This window comes from Falco biarmicus, chromosome 14 (genome assembly GCF_023638135.1).
Source record: "Falco biarmicus isolate bFalBia1 chromosome 14, bFalBia1.pri, whole genome shotgun sequence".
In the NCBI taxonomy this organism is placed as follows: Eukaryota; Metazoa; Chordata; class Aves; order Falconiformes; family Falconidae; genus Falco; species Falco biarmicus.
The window spans coordinates 20980491-21000843 of NC_079301.1; the positions used below are offsets into that span (position 1 = coordinate 20980491).

Genomic DNA, 20353 nt, shown 5'->3' on the forward strand with positions numbered 1-20353 from the left:
AATCCTCTGCTCCGCCCCGCGCAAGATGGCGCTGCTGGGGGCTCCGCGCAGCCTGGCGGCAGTCGGGTCCCTCAAGCGGCGGCTGCTGGCCTTCGCCCTGCTGCGGCCTCCGGCGGCCGCCGCCGCCTGCGCGCACGGCTGGCTGGCGGGGAGCGGGCGGCAGCGGGCCCCGGGGAGCGGCCAGGTGCGTGGGGACGCCGGCCCGGCAAGGGCAGGGCGGCGGAGGGCGCCGGGGGCGGGCGGTGAGGGGCTGAGGAGGGGCGTCGGGCCCCGCTGCTGCCCCTGGAGCCCTGCGGGGCGGCCTGCGCCGTCCGTACCTCGCCCGGCTGTCGGGGCCCGGGGGCTGCCGGGGCCGACCCCGGTGGTCGGGCCGGGCGGGGGAGCCCCCGCAGAGCAGCTGAGGGAGCCCCCGCAGAGCGGCCGGGGGGCCGTGGCGCGGCTCGCCTCATGCAGCCTTCCTGGAGGGACTCCGGGCGGCTGCAGGCCGGAGCTGCCCCCCTTGTGCCGTGTTCGGGGCACCGTCCCTCCGCCTGCGCCGCCTCCGATCAGCTGTCCGTGGGCCAGCGTTACAGAAATGCCTTCGCACGGGCGCTGAACATTGTGTAGAGGATAACTTATGCTGACAGCTAATTTTGCCGTTATGTAGGGAAAAGAAATGGGAATTTGAATTCTTTCTGTCAGCAGTGGAAGGCTGTAACACGTTCCAGTGAATGATTTTTTTGTTACAAGTAAAGAATTGAGTACGTGTCTCAAATTGAGTAAGTCTAGCCTTTGACAATACTTATGCATTTTTCAGAGTGAATGAAGGAAGTGTGTCTCAAAGATTGAGCCGGATGAACTTCCCATAAACTCCCAGATGGTTATTATTACTGTGTGATAATAACCTTTTTTGGTTTCTTCTTTTTTCCCCTCCAGAGTACCACTGTTTGTGACTAGTTTTCATTGTCATCCGCCTTGATTAGTTGCCCCTGACAGACAGAATTCTGTCATAGACTGCGGTCAGGTTCATGTTACTCACTGGGTTAGATGGGATGAGCAGGACTGAAGCAGTCCAGTTTGGGGGTTTTAGTTTTGAAACCTGTGCAAGACAAGAAGCTGGGAGTTGAAGGTGACACAGATAAAGTGTTTCTCCCATGTGTTTGGAGACATTGAAATACATCAGGCTACTCAGTATTGTCCGATGTTCCTGGAAACATATTTCAGATGTTAGTGAGTAAGCAACAATGTTATCATGGTGATGTATAGACGTATTAATTATAGTCCTGTTTTCCTTTTGAATGTTTTTATTATCATCCTTGCTGATAAGTTTTAATTGCCACATGTTGCTAAGCACCAGATTTTCTGAACTAGAAAGCTGAGGCGATGTCTGTAGTATATATATGCGCTCGTCTCTTTGGCCTTTTAGTTTCTAGGCACATCTGTGTTAGAAAGTGGACAATTATGCATTTCTTTTTTTACAGTCTGGTGATACATTTTTGCTTCACTTCTGCATCAAGCTGTATTTGAATGAAAATTAGAATTCATTAAATGCACGAGCAAGATCTTAGGTTTTGTTATATAAAAACTTTGTACCACATTATGACAAATGGGCAACATGTTTTATGTGTGTTGTGCAAATGTCATTTATTATTATCTGGCAGGAGGCTCAAGCTTACTGTTCTGGAGTTTTTGGTTGTAATGTCCTTTAAAATGTTGGGACTAGTTCACATGATATTTTTTTTTTTAACATGTCATTAAATTTGCTGACAGGAAAAATGCACTGTCTGGTGATTTGAGTTTCCGTTTTGCTCCCTCCCCCCCCCCCCCCCCCCTTGATTTTTCAGCTAGGTCAAGAAATATTGTGCCGACATTAACAGAAGTGACTGTCAGCAGTTGGCTAGACACTTCAGCAGGCTGTATTTCAGAGTGACTAGCCACTGATATTTTTTTTTTTATAAATTAGGCAGTTCAGCATTTAAAAAATCTTTTGGAAGCGGGTATGTGCATCCTGTTTTAGTTTGTTGTTTAGTTATTGTGCTATGTTTATACACTAATGAGGACTCTTAAATATTTTTAGTGGGCTTATTCTGAAAGTTTTTATAGATACTAAAAAATCAAAGAAATACACCTGGGTTTGCATTTAAAACAAATTTGTTTGCTGCAGTCCTAAGCAGTGTGCTTCACAGTCATCTGGGAATAAGGTTTAATGAAAGTAGTGTTTTATAGCACGTGTTCTCGTGAAAGCCTCCAGGCTACTGTGTGATGACACATCTTAGTATATATTCTTTTAGCACATGAAAAAGCTCTTAGGTTACCTTTATATTCTAGGTATCAAATATGGGTTAGATTTTGCACTAGGTTGTTGAATATAAGCAAAGGCAGTAAATGTGAAATAAATACCCATGATCCAGCCTGTTAATCTCACGTGGAATGGGAGACTGGTGGGACCCAAACACTTGTGAAATCCAGATAGTTGGCTTTACTGGCATGTCTTCCCCGAAGTGTTCCTAAATGGTAAGGGCCTCCCTGGGAGGGCGCACCTCAGGTGACATTGTTATACCAGCAGCATGGTGCTTCTTACTGCTGTAGTAAAATTATTTTTGTGAGTAAAATCAAGTGTACAAGCACAGTTCAGCTTTTATTGCTGTAACTACGCAAATAGCAGAGGCTTGCGGCAGCGTAGCTGTGTCGTTCAGGAGCTCTGCCTTGTACAGCTCAGGCTGGTAAACACTATAGCCGCAGCTTAACTTGTGGGAAAAAGTGTGATTAAAGGAAGGAAAAGCTCTGGTGAAATACGACCATAACAGCAAAGTTACCAACCATTCTTTTTGAAAAAGGTCATTTCAAACACTTGCCTGTCATCCTTCTACTCTGCTTTGTATCCATGCAGTACTTGATCCCCCTGTCTTCATTGTCTCATGTTGGCTGTAAGTTGTTTTTTTTTAAGCTTGGAATTGTTAAATTGTCTTATAATACAGTGTATGTATTTTCTATGGCAGTTAGTACAATGAGATTCAAATATAGTAGAGTTGTTTAGGTACTGTTGCATTACAGATCTATTTTTTCCCCTCACACTTACATTTTTCGTTTTTCACTGGTTTTGATTAGAATCTTGCTTTTCTGAGTAACAAGACATGTAACATTTATATCCTGGAAAGGAAAATAGCTAAATTTATGGAGGGGAAAAACAGGTGCCGTAAATATTGCAGAACTGTGATCAGATGCCATTTATTGATATTGAGATCAGTTTGCATTTCCGTAAGTGTCGCTCCTTCAGTTTACCTTCCTGTGGTTGGAGTAGGCAGGGGTTCGTTATGTCAGAACTCATATTTTGAATTTAGGATCTCTGCTGGGTAGTGATAGAAAGAATTGGCAAGTTGGATGTGGCCTGCTTGTTGAACTCTGAAAAGTAACCAAGCAAAGACTATTTTTTTTTCTAGGAAGCTTAGGGTTTTTTTGTAGAACAGTTTGCCCGCATCCAAAATAAAAGCAATGGCAAATTCTATTCGATCTACAACTTAAATGGAAGGAAAATAGCATTTGACTGAAAAGGTCCAACAGCTTTTAACTAACGATAATTATTTTACTAGGTTCCGTATAAGCTAAGAAATACACTGAGGGGTTTCTTTCAGAGAGGATGTTGGCAGTGGTAGAAAGCGGGGCTTTGTAAAATGCTGCAAGTGTAATGGTAAAAAATACTTTTTTTTTTTTTCCCCTTGCATTATCTTGCCCTTCCAGCTGCCACATGACGTGATAAAGAGCATGTTCTTCTGCATAATTTAATAATATCCCTTTCTCTGGAAGTGGTTGTAAAAGAAATTTCAGGTATTTTCATTAAATGTATTTCTATTTTGCCTTTCTTTTCTTTTTTACCTGAAGCTTGGACCGTTCTGTGAAATTATACTGATGTTTATTGTCCAAGGCATCATTTCACATGTCTGCGTGCATTGCTAAATTCTCTTCTCTAGATTTTGATGGTGTAGTTGAACAGCTTGATGCATGGGAACTGTTAATCAACAGTCACCGTTAGTCAACAGTCTTCACTGACAGATACATGCTTTGTAACGGAGTATTTGAAATTCCTTGAATTTTCAAAATTCCATTATAGAGGAAGCATTACTGCTGAGCAGATCAGCAGTCCCATGTGTCTGTCTATAAAAATGGACATCTAATAATACTGAAAAATGTTGCAAGGGAGGTTATATAATGAAGTAGAACAGATGGAACTATGGGAATTTGATCTGAAAGTAATTTGGGAAATACAGGGGGGGCACAGGGTAAGCAACACTCCCTGTAGCAGTGGTGCTGTGGTACACTGGGGTGTCTGCTGTGATGCTGTGTGGGTTTTCTCCTCTGCCATTGAGACGTGTTGTACCAAAACAAGCCAAACGTGAGGGTATGTTAGTAAGATGTTATGGGGAAGACTCCTTAAGGTATCTATTTGTTAACCTTCTTGGTTTCATTTGCTCTGTACGCATTCATCTATGTGTACGGAGCAATTGCACATTGGCCGTTGTTATATGTAACTCCAGTGAAGTTTGTATTGTTCATATTGGTGACAGTTTATATTTGTAGCAGAATATTTTCACCTTTTCTCTGATCTTCCTCTGCTCTTTCCTATTAATCTTTTCTTGCCTTGCAAACTAAGCAAAATTAACACTGGGACTGGAATACTTCACAGGTACTTGGACCCCACCTTCAGTTATCTTTTCTGTTACAGTTATTTTTTAAAAAAACACAAAATCATCCCCATTAGGTTAGTGCAGTATGTCTGGAATGGTACATAATATATTCCAGAGAGAAGCTTCTAAGTGTGGATTTGACCTTGCGCAAATGTGTTTAATCCCTGTTGTTTGTTTGCATTTATAGTATTTAAACTACCACCAACAGTCATGACACTTTAGCAATATGACTTTTATGTGCAATCAGTACTAGACATCTGTTTCATCCTTTAGAGTATATAGAATCATATCCAAAAATACATTAAAAGAACATAATGGTGCAGAGTCAGGCATTCAGAAGTTTGGAAATGCCAGAATTAAAGTTCCCTGCATAATTTCTTAAACTGAGAAATAAGCAGGACTTGCTCCTGCTCCTTTAAAGCAATAACCTGCTACTTTTATGTGTTGCAGAGAAGGTTCAAGTATGCCTTTCCTTTGTAGTCTTAAATCTCTTGGGAAAGAGTTGTAATGAGGGAAAGTGGAGTCCCAAGTCTGCCCGCAGGAATTGCAGAGAGTGACAGCGTAAGCTTCAGTTGGACTCATTTGGGCATTTTTGTTAATAATACTGTGATGGCTGGAGGATTTATCAGTGAAATAAATTGTTCACCTTGTTTAATTCTTTATTTCTTTGCTGAGACTTGGGTTTTAGCAGGAGCCTAGGAGAGGACTGAAACCTCCAGTCTTCCAGGCTAAAGACTGGAAATAAGAACAGGTTTTCTTATTTTTTATAAGAAAAAATCTTTTCTTATAAAAATCTTTTCTTTTTTATATCTTTTCATCTTTTTGCTGTATTCATCTCTTAACCCTATGACAGTTCATAGCTTCAGTCAAGCAGGTAGTCTAATGCAGCGATTGAGACCGGGTTTGCTGGTGTTTCAATAGAAGTTGTTCTTTTGATGGTGTTTGTCTCCTGTGTCAGGCAGAAGAGAGCTCTGCCAGCTCTGGGGTCAAAGGATATGAATTATTAGTAAAATATTTTTACCATGTCCTATGAGTACATTCTAGAAAAACAGTAACTAGTTTCTTTCTGATAGCTGTTGGAGCATCAGTTGTGTACTCCCATGTGCTAGGAATATACAACAACAACAGCAAAATGCATTCAGAGTTGAATACCTGGATTTCAGTTCTTACAGTACTCAAGATTTTTTTTTTTCTTGCAAGGCCAAGCAGGAGAGAATGGCACTGCTCACGAGAGGTTCCAGCTGTGTTGTCTTAAGAGAAGCCAAAGCATAGTTGTGAGTAGTGGTTCATCAGCTCCTAAACTTCACTTTGGCATGGTGTCTTAACAGTCTTTTATTGGCATGATGTGTTTAAGGAAGTATAAATGCTGGCGTAAATATGCTGAGCGTTTCAATATACTGACTGCACTCTAGGCTGTATGAGACAGGAACTCAATCTCATTGGTATGAATGTAGGACTTGCTGGTATTAAGCCTCTCACCCTGGATCTTGTCTCTGCTATAAATTCTACATTGTCATCATATAATCCCTACTTCTGAATGGCCTGTGACTGGTGAAGCAGGTAGAGTTGTATTGATGTAACTGCCTTTGTGGAATTAAAGAACACTGCTGCCTTTCGTATTGGTGGTACAATTTAATTTGGTGTTGGGTTCTAGACACTTCCCAGGTGCCACGGTAGTAGTTACTGCTAGGAGTGCTTACTCCTCCTCTTGCATGTTGATGTTATCCAAAATAACCATGCCTTTGTAATGATTACATTAATTTACAGTAACCTGGGATGTGCTGAGGCATCTTGAAGTCTTTCTCTTTTTCCCTTGTATTTTCTGTTTATCTCACTGTTTATAAGGAGAGCATATTAGTTTAGACGGAATCCTCTGTGCTGACGTGAAACTGTGAAGTTATGAGTGTATCTACAATGGAGTGCCTTATAAATGGAGCTCTTTAATTTAACCCAGGTCTTGGAAGCATCAGGATAGTTCATCCGGGCCAGTTAGCTTTACAAAGTGCAAAATGTATAATTGTAATGTTTGCTGGTTTCTGTGTGTCATATAATGGAAATGTTTGCAATAAGCAGGTCCCATGTGGTGACTTGTGGGGGAATGATCTTCATTTTCTTAAAAATGACTAAATCACAACTTGCAGTATGTGTCTTAAGTATGTGTCTTAAGAGCAAAGGAACATTCAAAGCAAGGTATAAAATATACGACAGCATGGCTGTTTGTCAAGGTTTAAAATACCCTTTCTTATGATCAGGTTTGGCTTTTTTTTTCCCTTTTTGGCATTTGTCCTTTGCCGTGGGCTGATGAGCAGTGCTTTCACTAGTTTGCTCTGTGGTAGTGATTTTTATATAATGTGAGGTGTATGGTTAATATTGCAACAGAGCAGTAAAAGATTTAATATTGAATGTGTCAGAGATGATGTGGCACCATTTTTGCTAACCAAAAGGGAGGTCCCTGTTTTGCCACTGGGGAAGCACTGCCAGCTAGTCCATCTAATAAGGAAAATAAATGGTCCTTTGAAACTCTTATGGAAAATTAATTTCTTTCAATGTAACATGTAAAGCATGCTACAGTTGGTGCCTAGCAGTGTATCTATGAAAAGATGCACTGATGGAGATGTGGATAGTGGGTATCTTGTGTCCTGCCTACCTAAAACTTGTAGTCAGCTGTGCTCTGATTTCTGATAGTGCCAGTGCTTCCCAGTTGGGACACGTAGCTTTGATTAGCCTCGTGGTCTGTGAGACGAGCATGGCATGAGCTGAGCTAAGAGGAATTGAATACGGCAGAACCTATAAGCATAAGAATAGCATTTCCTAATGAAAAATAGAGCGAAAGAATATTTGAAAGAAGTCAGAAGACAACCTGGGAGAAAATTAAATGAGAGAAAAGGGAAAACTTTGGGCTTTAGTGGTACAAGAGAAACAAAGTCTGATGGGAGTGGGGATTCAGGGAGGGGAAAGAGTCACTGTCACTCAGCAGTTTTAATAGTTGAGTGTAATTTATTTTACAGCTGCTCCCCGCCAGTTTTTCCGTGGTCAGTTGTTAAAAATCAAAACCTTGTTTTCATGTTATGCTTGTTTACATAAACTAGATGAATATTCGCTGTATGTGAAGTACATGTTCTGCATGACTCCATTTTTACTTCCCCTCCACGTTTTTATTCTGTAGATTCCGCCAGTCTGCAAGCAAAGATCATGGCACAGTCTGCGAGGGGATTATTCAAGGCCGTTTTTAGAGGCTTCAGAGGTAGGTATAAATTTTTTTTCTTCCTACTTGCAGGTCAGAGGAAATTCAAGCCCTTGGAGCATCTTACAGTTTAATCTGCTGTTTAAAAGCTTCAGACTATTGCACACTCCTCAAGAATCTTTTTGAATCTCTAGAAATGAATAATAATACAGTAACTTAGAAGAGTTCTTAAAAATGTAGGTTTTGTGTGTTGACACTTAGATTCATGTTGTCATGCATACCAATGCATAGAAAGCTGTGAGTTTTCCTTGAGTATGTAGGGCTTTATTACTTCAAAATTCTGCTTAGGTTGTGGAATATCAAGAAACAGTGAAAATTTATTCTCATCATTCTGAGTGCCAGGATGTCAGGCGCTTACTCATATGAGGTCTGCTTGCCTTAACACTAATGTAAACATAAGGAAGATGCAATTTATACTGTTCATGGAATAATTATGACACATTTCAAAGTTACACACTTTGCTTGAATGAAGCTAGGAAATGTATTTGTCTTGTTTTTTGAGCGTTTTTGTTATTAGAATCAGAACCAACTTAAGCAGCTAAAATCTTTTGAGAGTCCTTGGAACTTCAAAGCATGAAATCTACTTAGATTGGGGTTTATAATGTTTTTCTTTAATACATGAAAAGTGAAATTCTGCTTTAGGAAACCCTGAGGTGCGCTATCAAACCATATCATAAAACAGGATTCCTAAAGGGCTTTTGCATGGCTTGAACCCAGAAATTGTCAGCATGTAGCAAATCTTTTAAACAAAATGCAGACTGTTTTTGAAAAGCTTTAACATGTCCATTGTTTGTGGTAGGCACTTTGAAATTGAACTTGGAGAAACACCTAGTGGTAGTGAGTTACTATTTTTTAGTATATCTGCGTGCATTAATACAGAAATTTTATCTGTATGTATTTAGCAGGGAATCTTGGCCATGTGCTAAGAGAAGTGAGCATTTTTTGTAAAAAAAGCAGGATCTTTTCCTAACTGCACCTGTATATGGATTGCAGCAGGGGCTCTCAAATGGGTTAACTTTTACCTGTTGTACGGTGCCACTAGGCCATTCTCATCCTGATAGGAAAAAGTGTGAAGCGTATTTATCTCTTTATTTTGCCCCCAAGTGAAGTTACTCTTTACATACATGGAAAGAGTATTGCTGATTAAATGTGTTGCACTCTATATATTAATGTGCTTGAGTATGGTTATCCTCCAAAACTTTAATTTCTTTTCTATGTTCTGCAGTCCATTTTTCAGTTCTTAGGTATCCTTTTAACTAAAATATATAAGGCTTTGTTTACCTCCTGGCTACTTGGAACATGCTCTTTACTATACTGCTGGATTTATAGTCCCTTTCTTAATATTGTTTCCTTAAGCAAGGCAAGGTTTTTAGAGAGAGGCAGTATCTTTTATTAAAGCAAGCCAATACAGTTGGAGAATGAGGGAGGGAAAACAGACCAGTAGTTCTTCTTTCTGTTGGCTTTCACATGCTTGTTTCCTGAGGCTCTTGCAAATTGACTTTTCATTTTCACACAGATCCTCCCGAGGTGGCGACTGATAGAAAAGAGAATGTGTTGGCATGGTCATGCAGGTGGAGGGCTTCACACAGATCCAAAGGAAGGGGTAAAAAATTGCTTAATTACTATTGCTTCTATTGCTTTTTAAATAAAAACTGTGAGCAACTTTCCCCACCCCCCAAAAAAACTCCAAAGCTGATGACCCCAAGCAACAACTTGTCAAAAACTGTATTGGTAGGTATGTGAATACTGTAGTGGAGTAGATACTGTTTTAATCACACAATAACAACTGTGCTGAAGTGTTTCAGTTGTTTATTAAAAATGCAGTCTTGGTGTCACACACTCCTTTGAAATTGGCCTGCATTATAGTGGATTTTTTTCATTGAAAGTATGTTCCATTGTAATCTATTGTATTTGTTATTCTTGTTTGTGACTAATATATCCCTGTGACTTGACATTCAGGATATTAGAAAGCAGCTTGTGGATACAAGTTAGTGCTTCAGTTGGTAAAATGGCACTTGAAGCAGAGAAGGGGAGAAGTAATTAAACTGCATATATTTTTAGTTGGATTTAATGTTAATTGATATATTTTTGACTCTATGTTCAGGAAGCACATCTTAAAATAATTATGATAGGTATGTAAGGAGAAGTAGTATCTTTTATTAGACCAAGTGATTACAGTTAGAAGACAAGGGAAGCTTTTGGTTGAAACAACACAGTATAAACTTGCATGATTAAATTTGCAGAATCAGAGCACCTGAGTTTATTAAGTTTAATTTGCTCACTTCCTTTGCAAACTTACTTCTGATGCTTTGTGTATTTGCAGAATGATTGTGTGTGATGGTTATAACTTGTCCAGTCTTGGCTGGGGTTTTCCTAAAACTAGTGAAGACCACGTTGATGACAAATTGAAATTTCAGTGCAGAATTCAGGTCTTTCTGGGCTGGTTTGCTCAACTGTTCTGATGAGGTCTTTCCTTACAGCCTCATTTGTCAAGAAACTGAGGCGTTAAAGCTAGGATTTCCTCTTAAATTTTGATCTGAGTTGTCCCTTCCTTGAATCCAAACCTGTTGGTGCTACAGGCAGAAGTCAGGAGACATGCTACCAAAATTTGTGCTTTGGTAGTAAGAGGGAATTTCATAACCTAAAGTACATGCAGCTTGTTTTAACAAACATCTGTGATCTTTTCTGTGTAAGGCACAGGGGGAAATCAGCAGTATTACTGGCTCTGCATGTAGCATTAACTTTAGGCTGATTTTTAAGGCCTTAATTGCAACAGGTATAGGCTCTTTCAAGGATTTCCTAGGCAAAACAGATGTTACAGCTAGAAGACTATCCTTCTTTTGTGTTTAGCCGAATCATATATGTTATGGAATGTAATTATTATGGGTTGTATTTCTCCTGTGAATGAGAGGGTATTATCTCCTGTATTGTCACTTTGGTGATTATGCATCTGTTGGGCTAAAATATTTGTGGGGTTTTTTTCCTGTTAGAATTTCTGTTTGCGTGGGTATGTTGATCAGCTGAATGTTTCCTGCTTGCTGTCCTAACTTCATTTTTCATAACTCCAGGTAAAAGGTTTTTTTGCTTATACATAGTACGAACTCACCCTCATATGATTCAGTTGCAAACCCATGTCACAGACTCAGCTTTACAACTGACCTATCTTCAAAAATACCATGAGGGGCTGTTTATTCTTTCTTTAAAAAGCTATTTCCTGAAATGCAGACATTTTTCAGCTGAAACTTCTTGCATGTCATGGGCAACTTCCAGGGCAAACCTATTTAATCGTTACAGGTATTACATGTTTAAACATCATATTTTCTTTGGAGTTACTACTTTTCAAAGGTCCACAGTTTGGCAACATTCAAAAATCTAAATTTTACAGTTTTCTCCGGTCAGAAAGGAAATGGAATGGAAGGTTCTATTTACCAAAACACTAGTAATGTTAAGGAATGGTGGATGTTCCTTAACATCAAAACTCACTGGGAATATGTTAGCCAGAAATTTTGATGCCAGTGAGTATATTTCAGTCTGCTAGGCAGTGTACATATTCCAGTGGCATTCTCTGTTCACCCAGTACTTGCAGCTATTCCTGTACAAGCCAATCCCCTGACTTTTTTACTCCAAGAAGTGGAGCTATAATGTAGTTAATATAGGACACAGTCAGTTAGGCTGTTGTCTAACTAAACAAATCTCAGCTGTTAGGGATTATCCAGGAGATAGCAGAAAGAACTAGCTGTAAAAGAGGTGAAATGAGTGAAGAGTGAAAAAAAAAAAAAGTGTAAAATTGTGTGCAAAAGCCAAGAGGTTCTTAGCAAAAATAGAAGGAAGGAAATAGGATGTTACAAGTGCATTTCTTGTGCTTGTGTGTACATACACTTGTATTTGGTGCATAAAAGTACTGGCACCCAATTTACATGAGAATTCTTTTCCCCTAGGATTGTGCTTTCAGGAAAACTGCAGGTGATATACGTCAGCTATATTACACCTTTCTCTCTTCCAGAATTTTTTTGACAGCCCAGCCTGTTCATTCTGGAAACTGACTTTGGCGCTAACGTTTTAAATTGCCCTGTTTATAGCAGATTCAGGGGATAGAGAACTAAATACTAAGGGTAAACACAGAATATGAAGGGCATGGTTCTTTCATTTCACAAGTAACTAGAAGAGAAGCTTACACAACTGTGTTTTCTATGAAATAATTTTTACTTGCATCAGTGACTGATGTGCTGAATGCTGAAACTGAAAACAGTATTGTTCTTTACCACCTTTGGGTTTTTTGTGTGTGTTAGTCTTTTGTACACAGAATAGACGGAAATAAAAACTGTGGCCCGACTTGTTACTAAGCAGACATATATTACTTCCTTATGGAAAGACCGATAGTCATGATGGAGCCCTGATAATTAGCCTTCTCCTACCACTATTTCACTCAGTTGCTATTTAGTTTGCTAGCCATTGTTTGCCTTCTGTGGAGGGATGGATAGTACAAAGACAGAAGACAAAGTACTTTTTTTTTTCTTTTTTTTTTCTCAAAGTTTGGAAGGAAAACTCAGGCCTTCATCTGACATTTATTTAAGCTGATAAGGCAACTGAGAAGAATCCTAACTCCTTCCTCACCTTGGTGTTTTGCTATATGAGGATGTTCAGTTAGTCAGCTAGTGTGAGGTGATCTAGCTGGAAAATAACGTGTCTAACTGGTGGGAGCTCCCCCTCCCTTCCCAAACCACTGCAGCTGCTTCGCTCACAGCAAGCTGTATATTGTGGACTGAAACAGTCTGAATTCCTCATGCTGTAAAAAAAGAAGTAAGTTCTGTTCTCAGCCGTTCTTCATCTCATGCTACTGAATTTGTGGGTTTATCTGACTCTCTTTAGTGAGATGAAACCCTGCAACAAACACTGAAGAGTTTTCTGCCAGTTTCATAAATGGAATCAGTTCATCACGGTGTTTCGTCAGCTCCAGAGGTGCTGTGAGAAATGGGCTGGGACTGTGCAATTGAGTGCTGCAAAGAAGGGAAGAAGCAGGGGAGGAAGCAAGCTGTTAGTGGTTTAGAAAATAACCTCATGCAGATGCAGGACAGCTTGTGCTAGTACAATAAAGAGGATGATACAGCTTTGCGAGTGAGTACACAGGGAGCCAGAACTGGGTCTTTTTTTCTTCATCAGCAATGACAGCTTAAATGCAAGTCAAACTACTGTTTTCTTCCATCAGGCTTCTGATAGCTCATCATCCTGGCACAGGCTTTATCCATAAAGTCACAGGGTCAGCCCAGTGAATGCTTGCCATACTCAATAATCTTGGAGATTGTGGAGAGAAATGATGGCTCTCTTTATTTCCCCTTTTTAGGTATTTTAAAAGGTCCAGAACCTAGATGGGATGGGTGGAGGGGACAGGAAGATGGTCAATGCTCATTCCTTTGCAAATAGTCTTCAGTATTTGGTTGTGTGTTTTAAAAACATGCTGCATTCAAATAGAAGAAAATACTTTTCTTGTTGGCTCCCTGGTATATTAGATTTATAATACGCCTTCCATTCCTTCCATTTCTGTAGAAATAGGCCTTGGAAGAAAATATAAAACATTGCTGCCATTTAAAAGGTGGCAAAATAAATGCATCTCTTAACCTTTTTATATACCACAGAGAATCAAAAAAGGCCTGAGTCCGTTAAACAGATGGCTCATTTTAATTCTTAATGTTGCCACTTGCATATTTAAACCATTTTCAACTCGTGTTTCTGTACAACAGTAACATTTATTTCATGGTAAACTTTGATGTAATATGTGCGCATTTTGCATCTCCTTTGATTTTTCTTCTGGTTCCTTTGCAAGGCCTTTGGCAAAGGACTGGCTGCCTTCTGACTTTTTTTCTGAACGGATTTACTTCTGTCACCATTCTAAGCCATGAAGAAAAGGAAATAGATGCCTTGTTTGCAGCCTGGTATTTCATTCTTTTTAATAGCTTTTCTGTGCGAAGTCTGACTAGCCAATAGCAACATATAATTAGAACTGCTCTGGTTGCACTTTTGTGTTAATGTGATAACTCTTTTTTTCAACTTCCTTTTAACCTGTAAGTGGTGATCAAAGGTATTTTCCAAATGTTTGAACTGCTGTTTATGCATATCCTTGGCCCAAATGGAAAGATTCACGTATATGCTGCAGCAGATACCTCCATCTCCTGAATGGGTAGGACACAATAGATAGTTTTGCATCCTCTCTTCACTTAGAAATATTCCGTATATCCATATTTTAAAAGTTGTTTGAAATCTGCTTATGCAATGTAATGCTCCAATACATATGCAATTGTTGACAAAGTGCAGTATCTCTTACTCTTTGGTTTTCTTTGAAGCTATGACTAGAAACACTGAGATGAATTTTCTGGTTCTTTTAAAAGCTTACATTTATAGGATTGCTTTCCCTGGTTGCCTCAGCAATCTTACCTTTTAACAGAACTTCACTTTCTTGCTCATTCACACTGGACCTTTAACAGAGAATTTCTATTCTAGTTAGTTTTATCCTTGAAGTCGAGGAGGAAGCATTTTAAGTACACAATCTAGTGAGGGAAACATTACAATATACTGTAAAACTCCCTCTTTCTACTGACTTATGTAATGAAGAGTCATCTTTAAAAGGTGTGGACTAACATTTTGTTCATGTCTGCCCCCCGCCCCTACCAAATATCGCCTGAAATGAGGAGATTAGCTGCTACTTGCTGCCCTCCCTTCAGCTTTAGATAACCTTCACATCTTTCAAGTTAACCCCAGGGTAGCCACACAGTAAAATGACTTATTGATACTTGTGCTGTATGTTACTGCGTAACATAACTGCTGATATTCTTGATTGGGTAGAATGGTTTAGACTTCAGACAATGTATTTGGCTTGGGAGTTCAGTGAGTATCTCAAGTCTGTATGTCAAGTGTGATACAGACATCTATCCATCTGGAAAATAACCTGTATTTCTGTAAAATGTACAACAACCAAAACCACCACCACCACCACCAAAAATCCTTCTGTTTCCCAAGAAGACTTGTTAACAGAACTGTGGCCTTATTTAGAGCAGAATTTGAGGTTTGGAGAAGGAGAACCTATTTGAAGAATTCATTAAAAAATGGGTGTATCAGTTAAGCTAATGTGTGGCCATATGCATCTTCTGCCTCATGAAGCGTGATTACCCAACTCTTAAATTCTCTTAAAGGGCCATTCTCTTAAATGACATTGGAAGCTGAGTTAAGGCCACTATAATAGTTTTATTGCTAGTAGTCATAACTTCTTTGGGCACCCACTGAAGGACTAGTCTTTGGATTCCTGAAAACATGCCCTAAAAGTCATGGGCAGTATTTCTTGCTTCCCTGCAAAGTTTGTAAGATGACCAAAATCTGTGAAAGTGATTGTTGGAAATGCTTAAGTTTGTAGTAATGCAACAAAGTCAGCTGAGCTGAAATTTGTATTTGGTTCAATTTATGTATCAGCATGTGTGTTCAGTTTCAGAGTGAGTTGCTATAATTCTAGTGATTTTTTTTTTTAAATACTGTATTCTATTGTCACTCACTGAATGTTCTCCAGACTACTTATGTTTATTGTAGACCTTTCAAATTTCCTCTTTGCCTTATTTTTTGTTACTTCATTTTTGCATTTTCCCTCCCATTGTTTCTGTGCTGTGTTAAAACAGCTTCCAAAGAAGAAATACTAAGCCCTTGCATTTTGTACAGAAATCCTGAGAAGATAAAAAAGAAGGATCGGTTTATTTGTTCTGTGAAGTTTTCAGCTCTGGTGCATTGTGGCTTTCTCTCTGCTCCATTTACAGCAGCTATACTTGCACTGTTGAGTACATGTGGGTTACGAACAAGTCATCTGTTTTTTAACAGCATGTTGTGGATGTAAACCTAAAAACTTATAACTTGAAATTTTAATATGCAGTCCTAGTCTCAAACATTGTGAAGTGTGTGTTGCCTATCAAATAAAATACTGAAGTGATTCAAATGTATAAAAGCCATTCCTATTTATACTGTTATTTTGCTTCCTGGGGTCTTTTCATAATGTGATGCCTTTGTTTGTTCTTTCCAATAGCTGAAAGAGATAGATGCCAAAAAGATTATCAGAGCAATGTTGTCTTATGTGTGGCCCAAAGACAGACCAGACCTGCGAGCCAGAGTAGCCATATCCCTGGGGTTTTTAGCGAGTGCAAAGGTAAGAACAGATTCTTTATTGTACTGTTAGTTACTTTTCATTTGGAGTGCATACAAGTACTAAAGTTCTTTTTTATTATTTAAGGGCTTTATAATCTTAAGATGTCTTTCCTGTATAAGGAGCATATAGCATTAGAAATAATAGCTTGGATTTTTTAATGGGGTATGTATGCATGTGAGATGCATCTGTGTGGTTTGGGAGATGATGGTGACCGCCAGAATTTTTGTTTCCATTGCTCACATTAGTTTAGTCCAGGATTTTCCAATGCCAATTAATCATTTACATCATAAGTTATGGGAAATGTGAGTTAAAGGTTGCTTATGGATCTTCTCTTCTTGTGTGATGCTGCATCTGTCCAACAGGATTTCTTCAAGGCTGTGTGCCCATTGTGAACTCTGAACTTGAGCAGTGTGGTGGTATCTACTCACAGCTCTTGCTGTGCTATGGGAAGGGGGATTTGAACTCCAGTCTTCTCTTAATATTTCTGTGTGAGATGATGGTGTAATTTCTGTTGTTTCAGGGACTCCTCTGGTATCCTAATGTGAAAGAAGCTGTATAACTTATTTTTTTATATCAAACCATGCTTTCATTCAAATGATTTTTCTTTTGGTTATGAAATAGAGGGTTGCTCTTACCTTTACTTCATTATGTGAAAGGATCTCTCATTCTTGCCTGCAACAACATTAGTATTTATTCATTTGAAACAGGCATGCAAAAGCTTTCTGCAGACTTATAGAGGATATAATTCAAATTTAGTGCAAATCTTGTAGAAATAGTTCAGAAGAGCAAATACTAGCTTTGCGCAAAAAGCTTTTGCTTTTGGGAAAAAAAATTGATTGCAAAACATTGGAAGTAAATTTTGTAAATATCATTGACATGTCTCAACTGGTTGCTTCTAAGTATGGCACTTTTTACCAAACATAAAGCTAATATTAGTATCTTGCTGGGATAAGCTAAAGTAGGTACTACTTAGCAGTGAGTTTTAGCACTTAAGCTACTTGTACTAGCAACTTCTTAACATTCAGCAACATTGCCATGTTATGAAAAGAAAAAAGAAACAAATTTCAGCTATGTAGGTGTTAAAAGAAGAGTACTTGGAAAAGTGCTCATTTGTTTGAGCTGAAGAGGAAAGGCCTTTTGGTCTGCAGCTCTTTCTCATGAGCAATCTATCAGGTGCTAGCTGGTCCTGCCTTCAATAGATATTTTGGTTTGTCCTGCTGTTCAGGACTTTGCTGATAGTGCAGGTGACGACATACAGAATATGGCATGTCCGTACAAGTAAACATCCACCCTTGTTGTATGCCTGTGTGAAACAGACAGGAATGCCTTCCATCACACTTTAAAACTATCTGCTCAGAATGCAGATGCATGGAGTGTTTTGCCTTGTATATTGTGCTCTTGCTGTCATAAGAATATTTAGCTGGCTATATAGAATCACAGACTCGTTTAGGTTGGAAAAGACCTTTAAGATCGAGTCCAGCCGTTAACCCAGCACTGCCAAGGCCACCACGAAACAATGTCCCTAAGTGCCACATCAACACGTCTTTTAATGCCTCCAGGGATGATGATTCCACTGTTTCCCTGGGCAGCCTGTCCCAGTGCTTGGCCACCCTTACGGTAAAGACATTTTTCCCAGTATCCCATCTAAACTTTCCCTGGCGCAACTCGAGGCCATTTACTCTTGTCCCATGGCTTGTTCCTTGGGAGAAGAGACCAAGCCCCACCTCACTACACCCCCCTTTCAGGTAGTTTTAGAAAGCTATGCTTGGGTGGTTGAGGTTTGGTGATGTAAATTAAGCAGATGTATATGAAAATTCTTCAACTCACTTTCCTTTTAAAGCCCCTTAGTAGTAGTGCTAATAATCTGAAGGCAATTTTAAAATAAATTTTTTGTATTTTTTGATTTCTCCCTCTGGCTCTTCACTTCCCTAATTTGTAGGGTTATATAAATATGATGGAGAATATGAATCCAGAATCTAATCCTGCATATGGCAGCATTGTACCTTGCTGTTAGGTAATCTGTCAGTGTTTCAGGCAGCTTTCTGGGATGTAATGAAAACAAAATTGATGTCCAGGATGCCTGACTCTTTTGAAAAAGCTCTGTGTTTGGTATAATACAGAGCTATTATATTTCTACTGGGAGATAGAGATGCTTCCCCTGTGAGAAAAACAGACACTTAATTCCTGTTTGGGGAAGTAACTGGATGTTTGGATGTCTCTTAAGTGTTCTCTTAAATTTCCTACTTCAGATTCTGTTCAAGGTGGCCTGGAAGCCCTGATGTCCAAAGCAGATTCCCAAAAGCAGAGCAGAAAACCTGTTGAGCTTTGCCCAGCCACAGAATTGTTTTGTGAGAATGCTTGTTTTGGCAAACAAGGATTTAATTGGGAAAACACATAGCAAGTTCTCTACAGAATATGTAACTGACTGGAGTGAAAAAAAATTCATGGATGTCTTCTGGCTATCCTTTGCTAATGTTCTTTGCTTTGTTCTGTTTCTGTCGTAACAAAGCTGTATTAGAGCTCAAACATTTTTGAATAACTGCAATTTAACAGGTTACCCATCGTCACCTGAGCTATGTCTAATCATCTTTTGTGGGGTAAATTTTCTTAAATTGCTTCATGCTTTGCATGTGCTAAGTATGCATGTAGTTAGTGTGGTGTAACTGACGTGCAATGGTTTGTTACAGAGCTGTAGTAAGTTTGTCAGATCTTTCAGCCCTGAACATCTGCTTTTCTTTCAGAGCAAACTAAAGGTCACTTAGTCCTAGAGAAAATGAAAGACAAATTAGTTTACCTGTAGCTTGCCTGGACCATGTATAATCCTGTGTAGTTCCCTCATTATCCCATTTGGGAGCCCTTTGTTCTGATTGCTTGTGAGGTTAATTACAGTGTACTTGGTAGACCACACAAGCGGTTATTTAAAGTTACTTTGCTATGCAGTTGTGTCAGCACAAGAATGCCAGCCTATCTTTCTCCTCACTGCAGTCCTGGCCTGTTTCCTTTGTTCACTATGAACTTGTCTGCATCTGAAGGATTTACATCCTTATTATGGATTTTGTCTAAAGGCTGCTTATCCTTAGGGGTTTTACCAGAGAACTATGCGATCAGGATGCTTGCTGCTAGTTACCTTTCCCCATAAGAAATACTTTTGTTAGGCTTTTGACCAATTGCTTCAGAGTTTGGTGAGGTTTTATATCACTGTATTTATAAAGCAAAGTTTCCAGTTAGAAGAAAAGATCCAGATGGTGACTCTTTCAGAGTCTGTAGGCTTGCTTCAGTCTTATTGTAAGAAAACTCCAGAGGAATCATAAAGGAGAGGTAGGTTATGAAATCCTCAGCCACAGGAAGAAAATAAGGAGTTCACACCCATTTGTATTGGGCCTCCTTACCCACAAAACACAAAAAAGCTGGAAGTCATACTTCCTTCTCCTGCTGCTTGAGAAATAATTTGCCTCTTTAAATCTTCTGGTTCAGTAAAATTCAATTTCAAAACAAAAACCAGTTTGTGTGCAGCCTGTTTTTGAAGAGCCTGCAGTTACAATCTGTCTTGACTCCTTTTGTGGGGCCCAGTTGCCTGTCATTGAACAAATTATTGTGATTTTTTTGTTCCTTTTTGTCTACACATAACTGCTAGTAGTATTGTTAGCCTTCAAAGTGAGCTGTTTGTATGGCTTTTTATGACTTGGAGCTGACAGGATGGAGTCTGCTCTAGGGCTAGTAAGGTCTTTTTTTCCTTGGAAGATTTGTTGTATTATGACATGCTTTAAATTTTTACCTTAAATATTTATAGCTTATCTAGACGTGTGCGATCTGAAAGATGCAACAGGAAGACAGGTGAGAGGAGTACGCAAGGCATTATCTGTGTTTTCAGACACACAGATTAGCCTGCTCAGGTTCTACATATTTGGTTTTTTTCTTTTTCCACATTCCCTCTCCTATTTTTTTGTCTTTTCTACCAGGGTACATATAGTAAAAGGCTTCTTTAGTTTTTGGTTTCTTCCTTTTTTCTTCTGTGGCGCAAGAAGAAAAAGTGCTCGGGTTTCTGAGAAGCTGGATTAAACATACGAATATGTCAAAATTGCTTGTCACCTCTGTCAGCCTGTAATGGTTTTTGGCCTCTTGGTCACAGAGCAAGCATGTGTTATTCATGAGCCAGAGAAGTCTTTTTCAGACTATCTGTATTTCCGCTGACTGCTAGTTCTGGTAGTTTCAGGAGAAGAAATTGTTTGGCTAAGGAGGCGAAATTGTTTGGCTAAGGAGGCAAGGCACAAG

At 39.4% G+C, this 20353-nt stretch overlaps 1 protein-coding gene across 1 annotated transcript in view; it reads left to right on the top strand.

Annotated features, from left to right (window-relative positions):
- The window catches only part of ABCB7 (ATP binding cassette subfamily B member 7), a 44902-nt gene continuing 24549 nt past the window's right edge, over window positions 1-20353 (top strand). The window contains exons 1-4 of the mRNA XM_056359479.1: window positions 1-184; window positions 7828-7905; window positions 9422-9508; window positions 15962-16081. Coding sequence (XP_056215454.1) covers window positions 26-184; window positions 7828-7905; window positions 9422-9508; window positions 15962-16081 — 444 coding nt within the window. The 5' untranslated portion in view covers window positions 1-25. The remainder of the gene's footprint in view (window positions 185-7827; window positions 7906-9421; window positions 9509-15961; window positions 16082-20353) is intronic.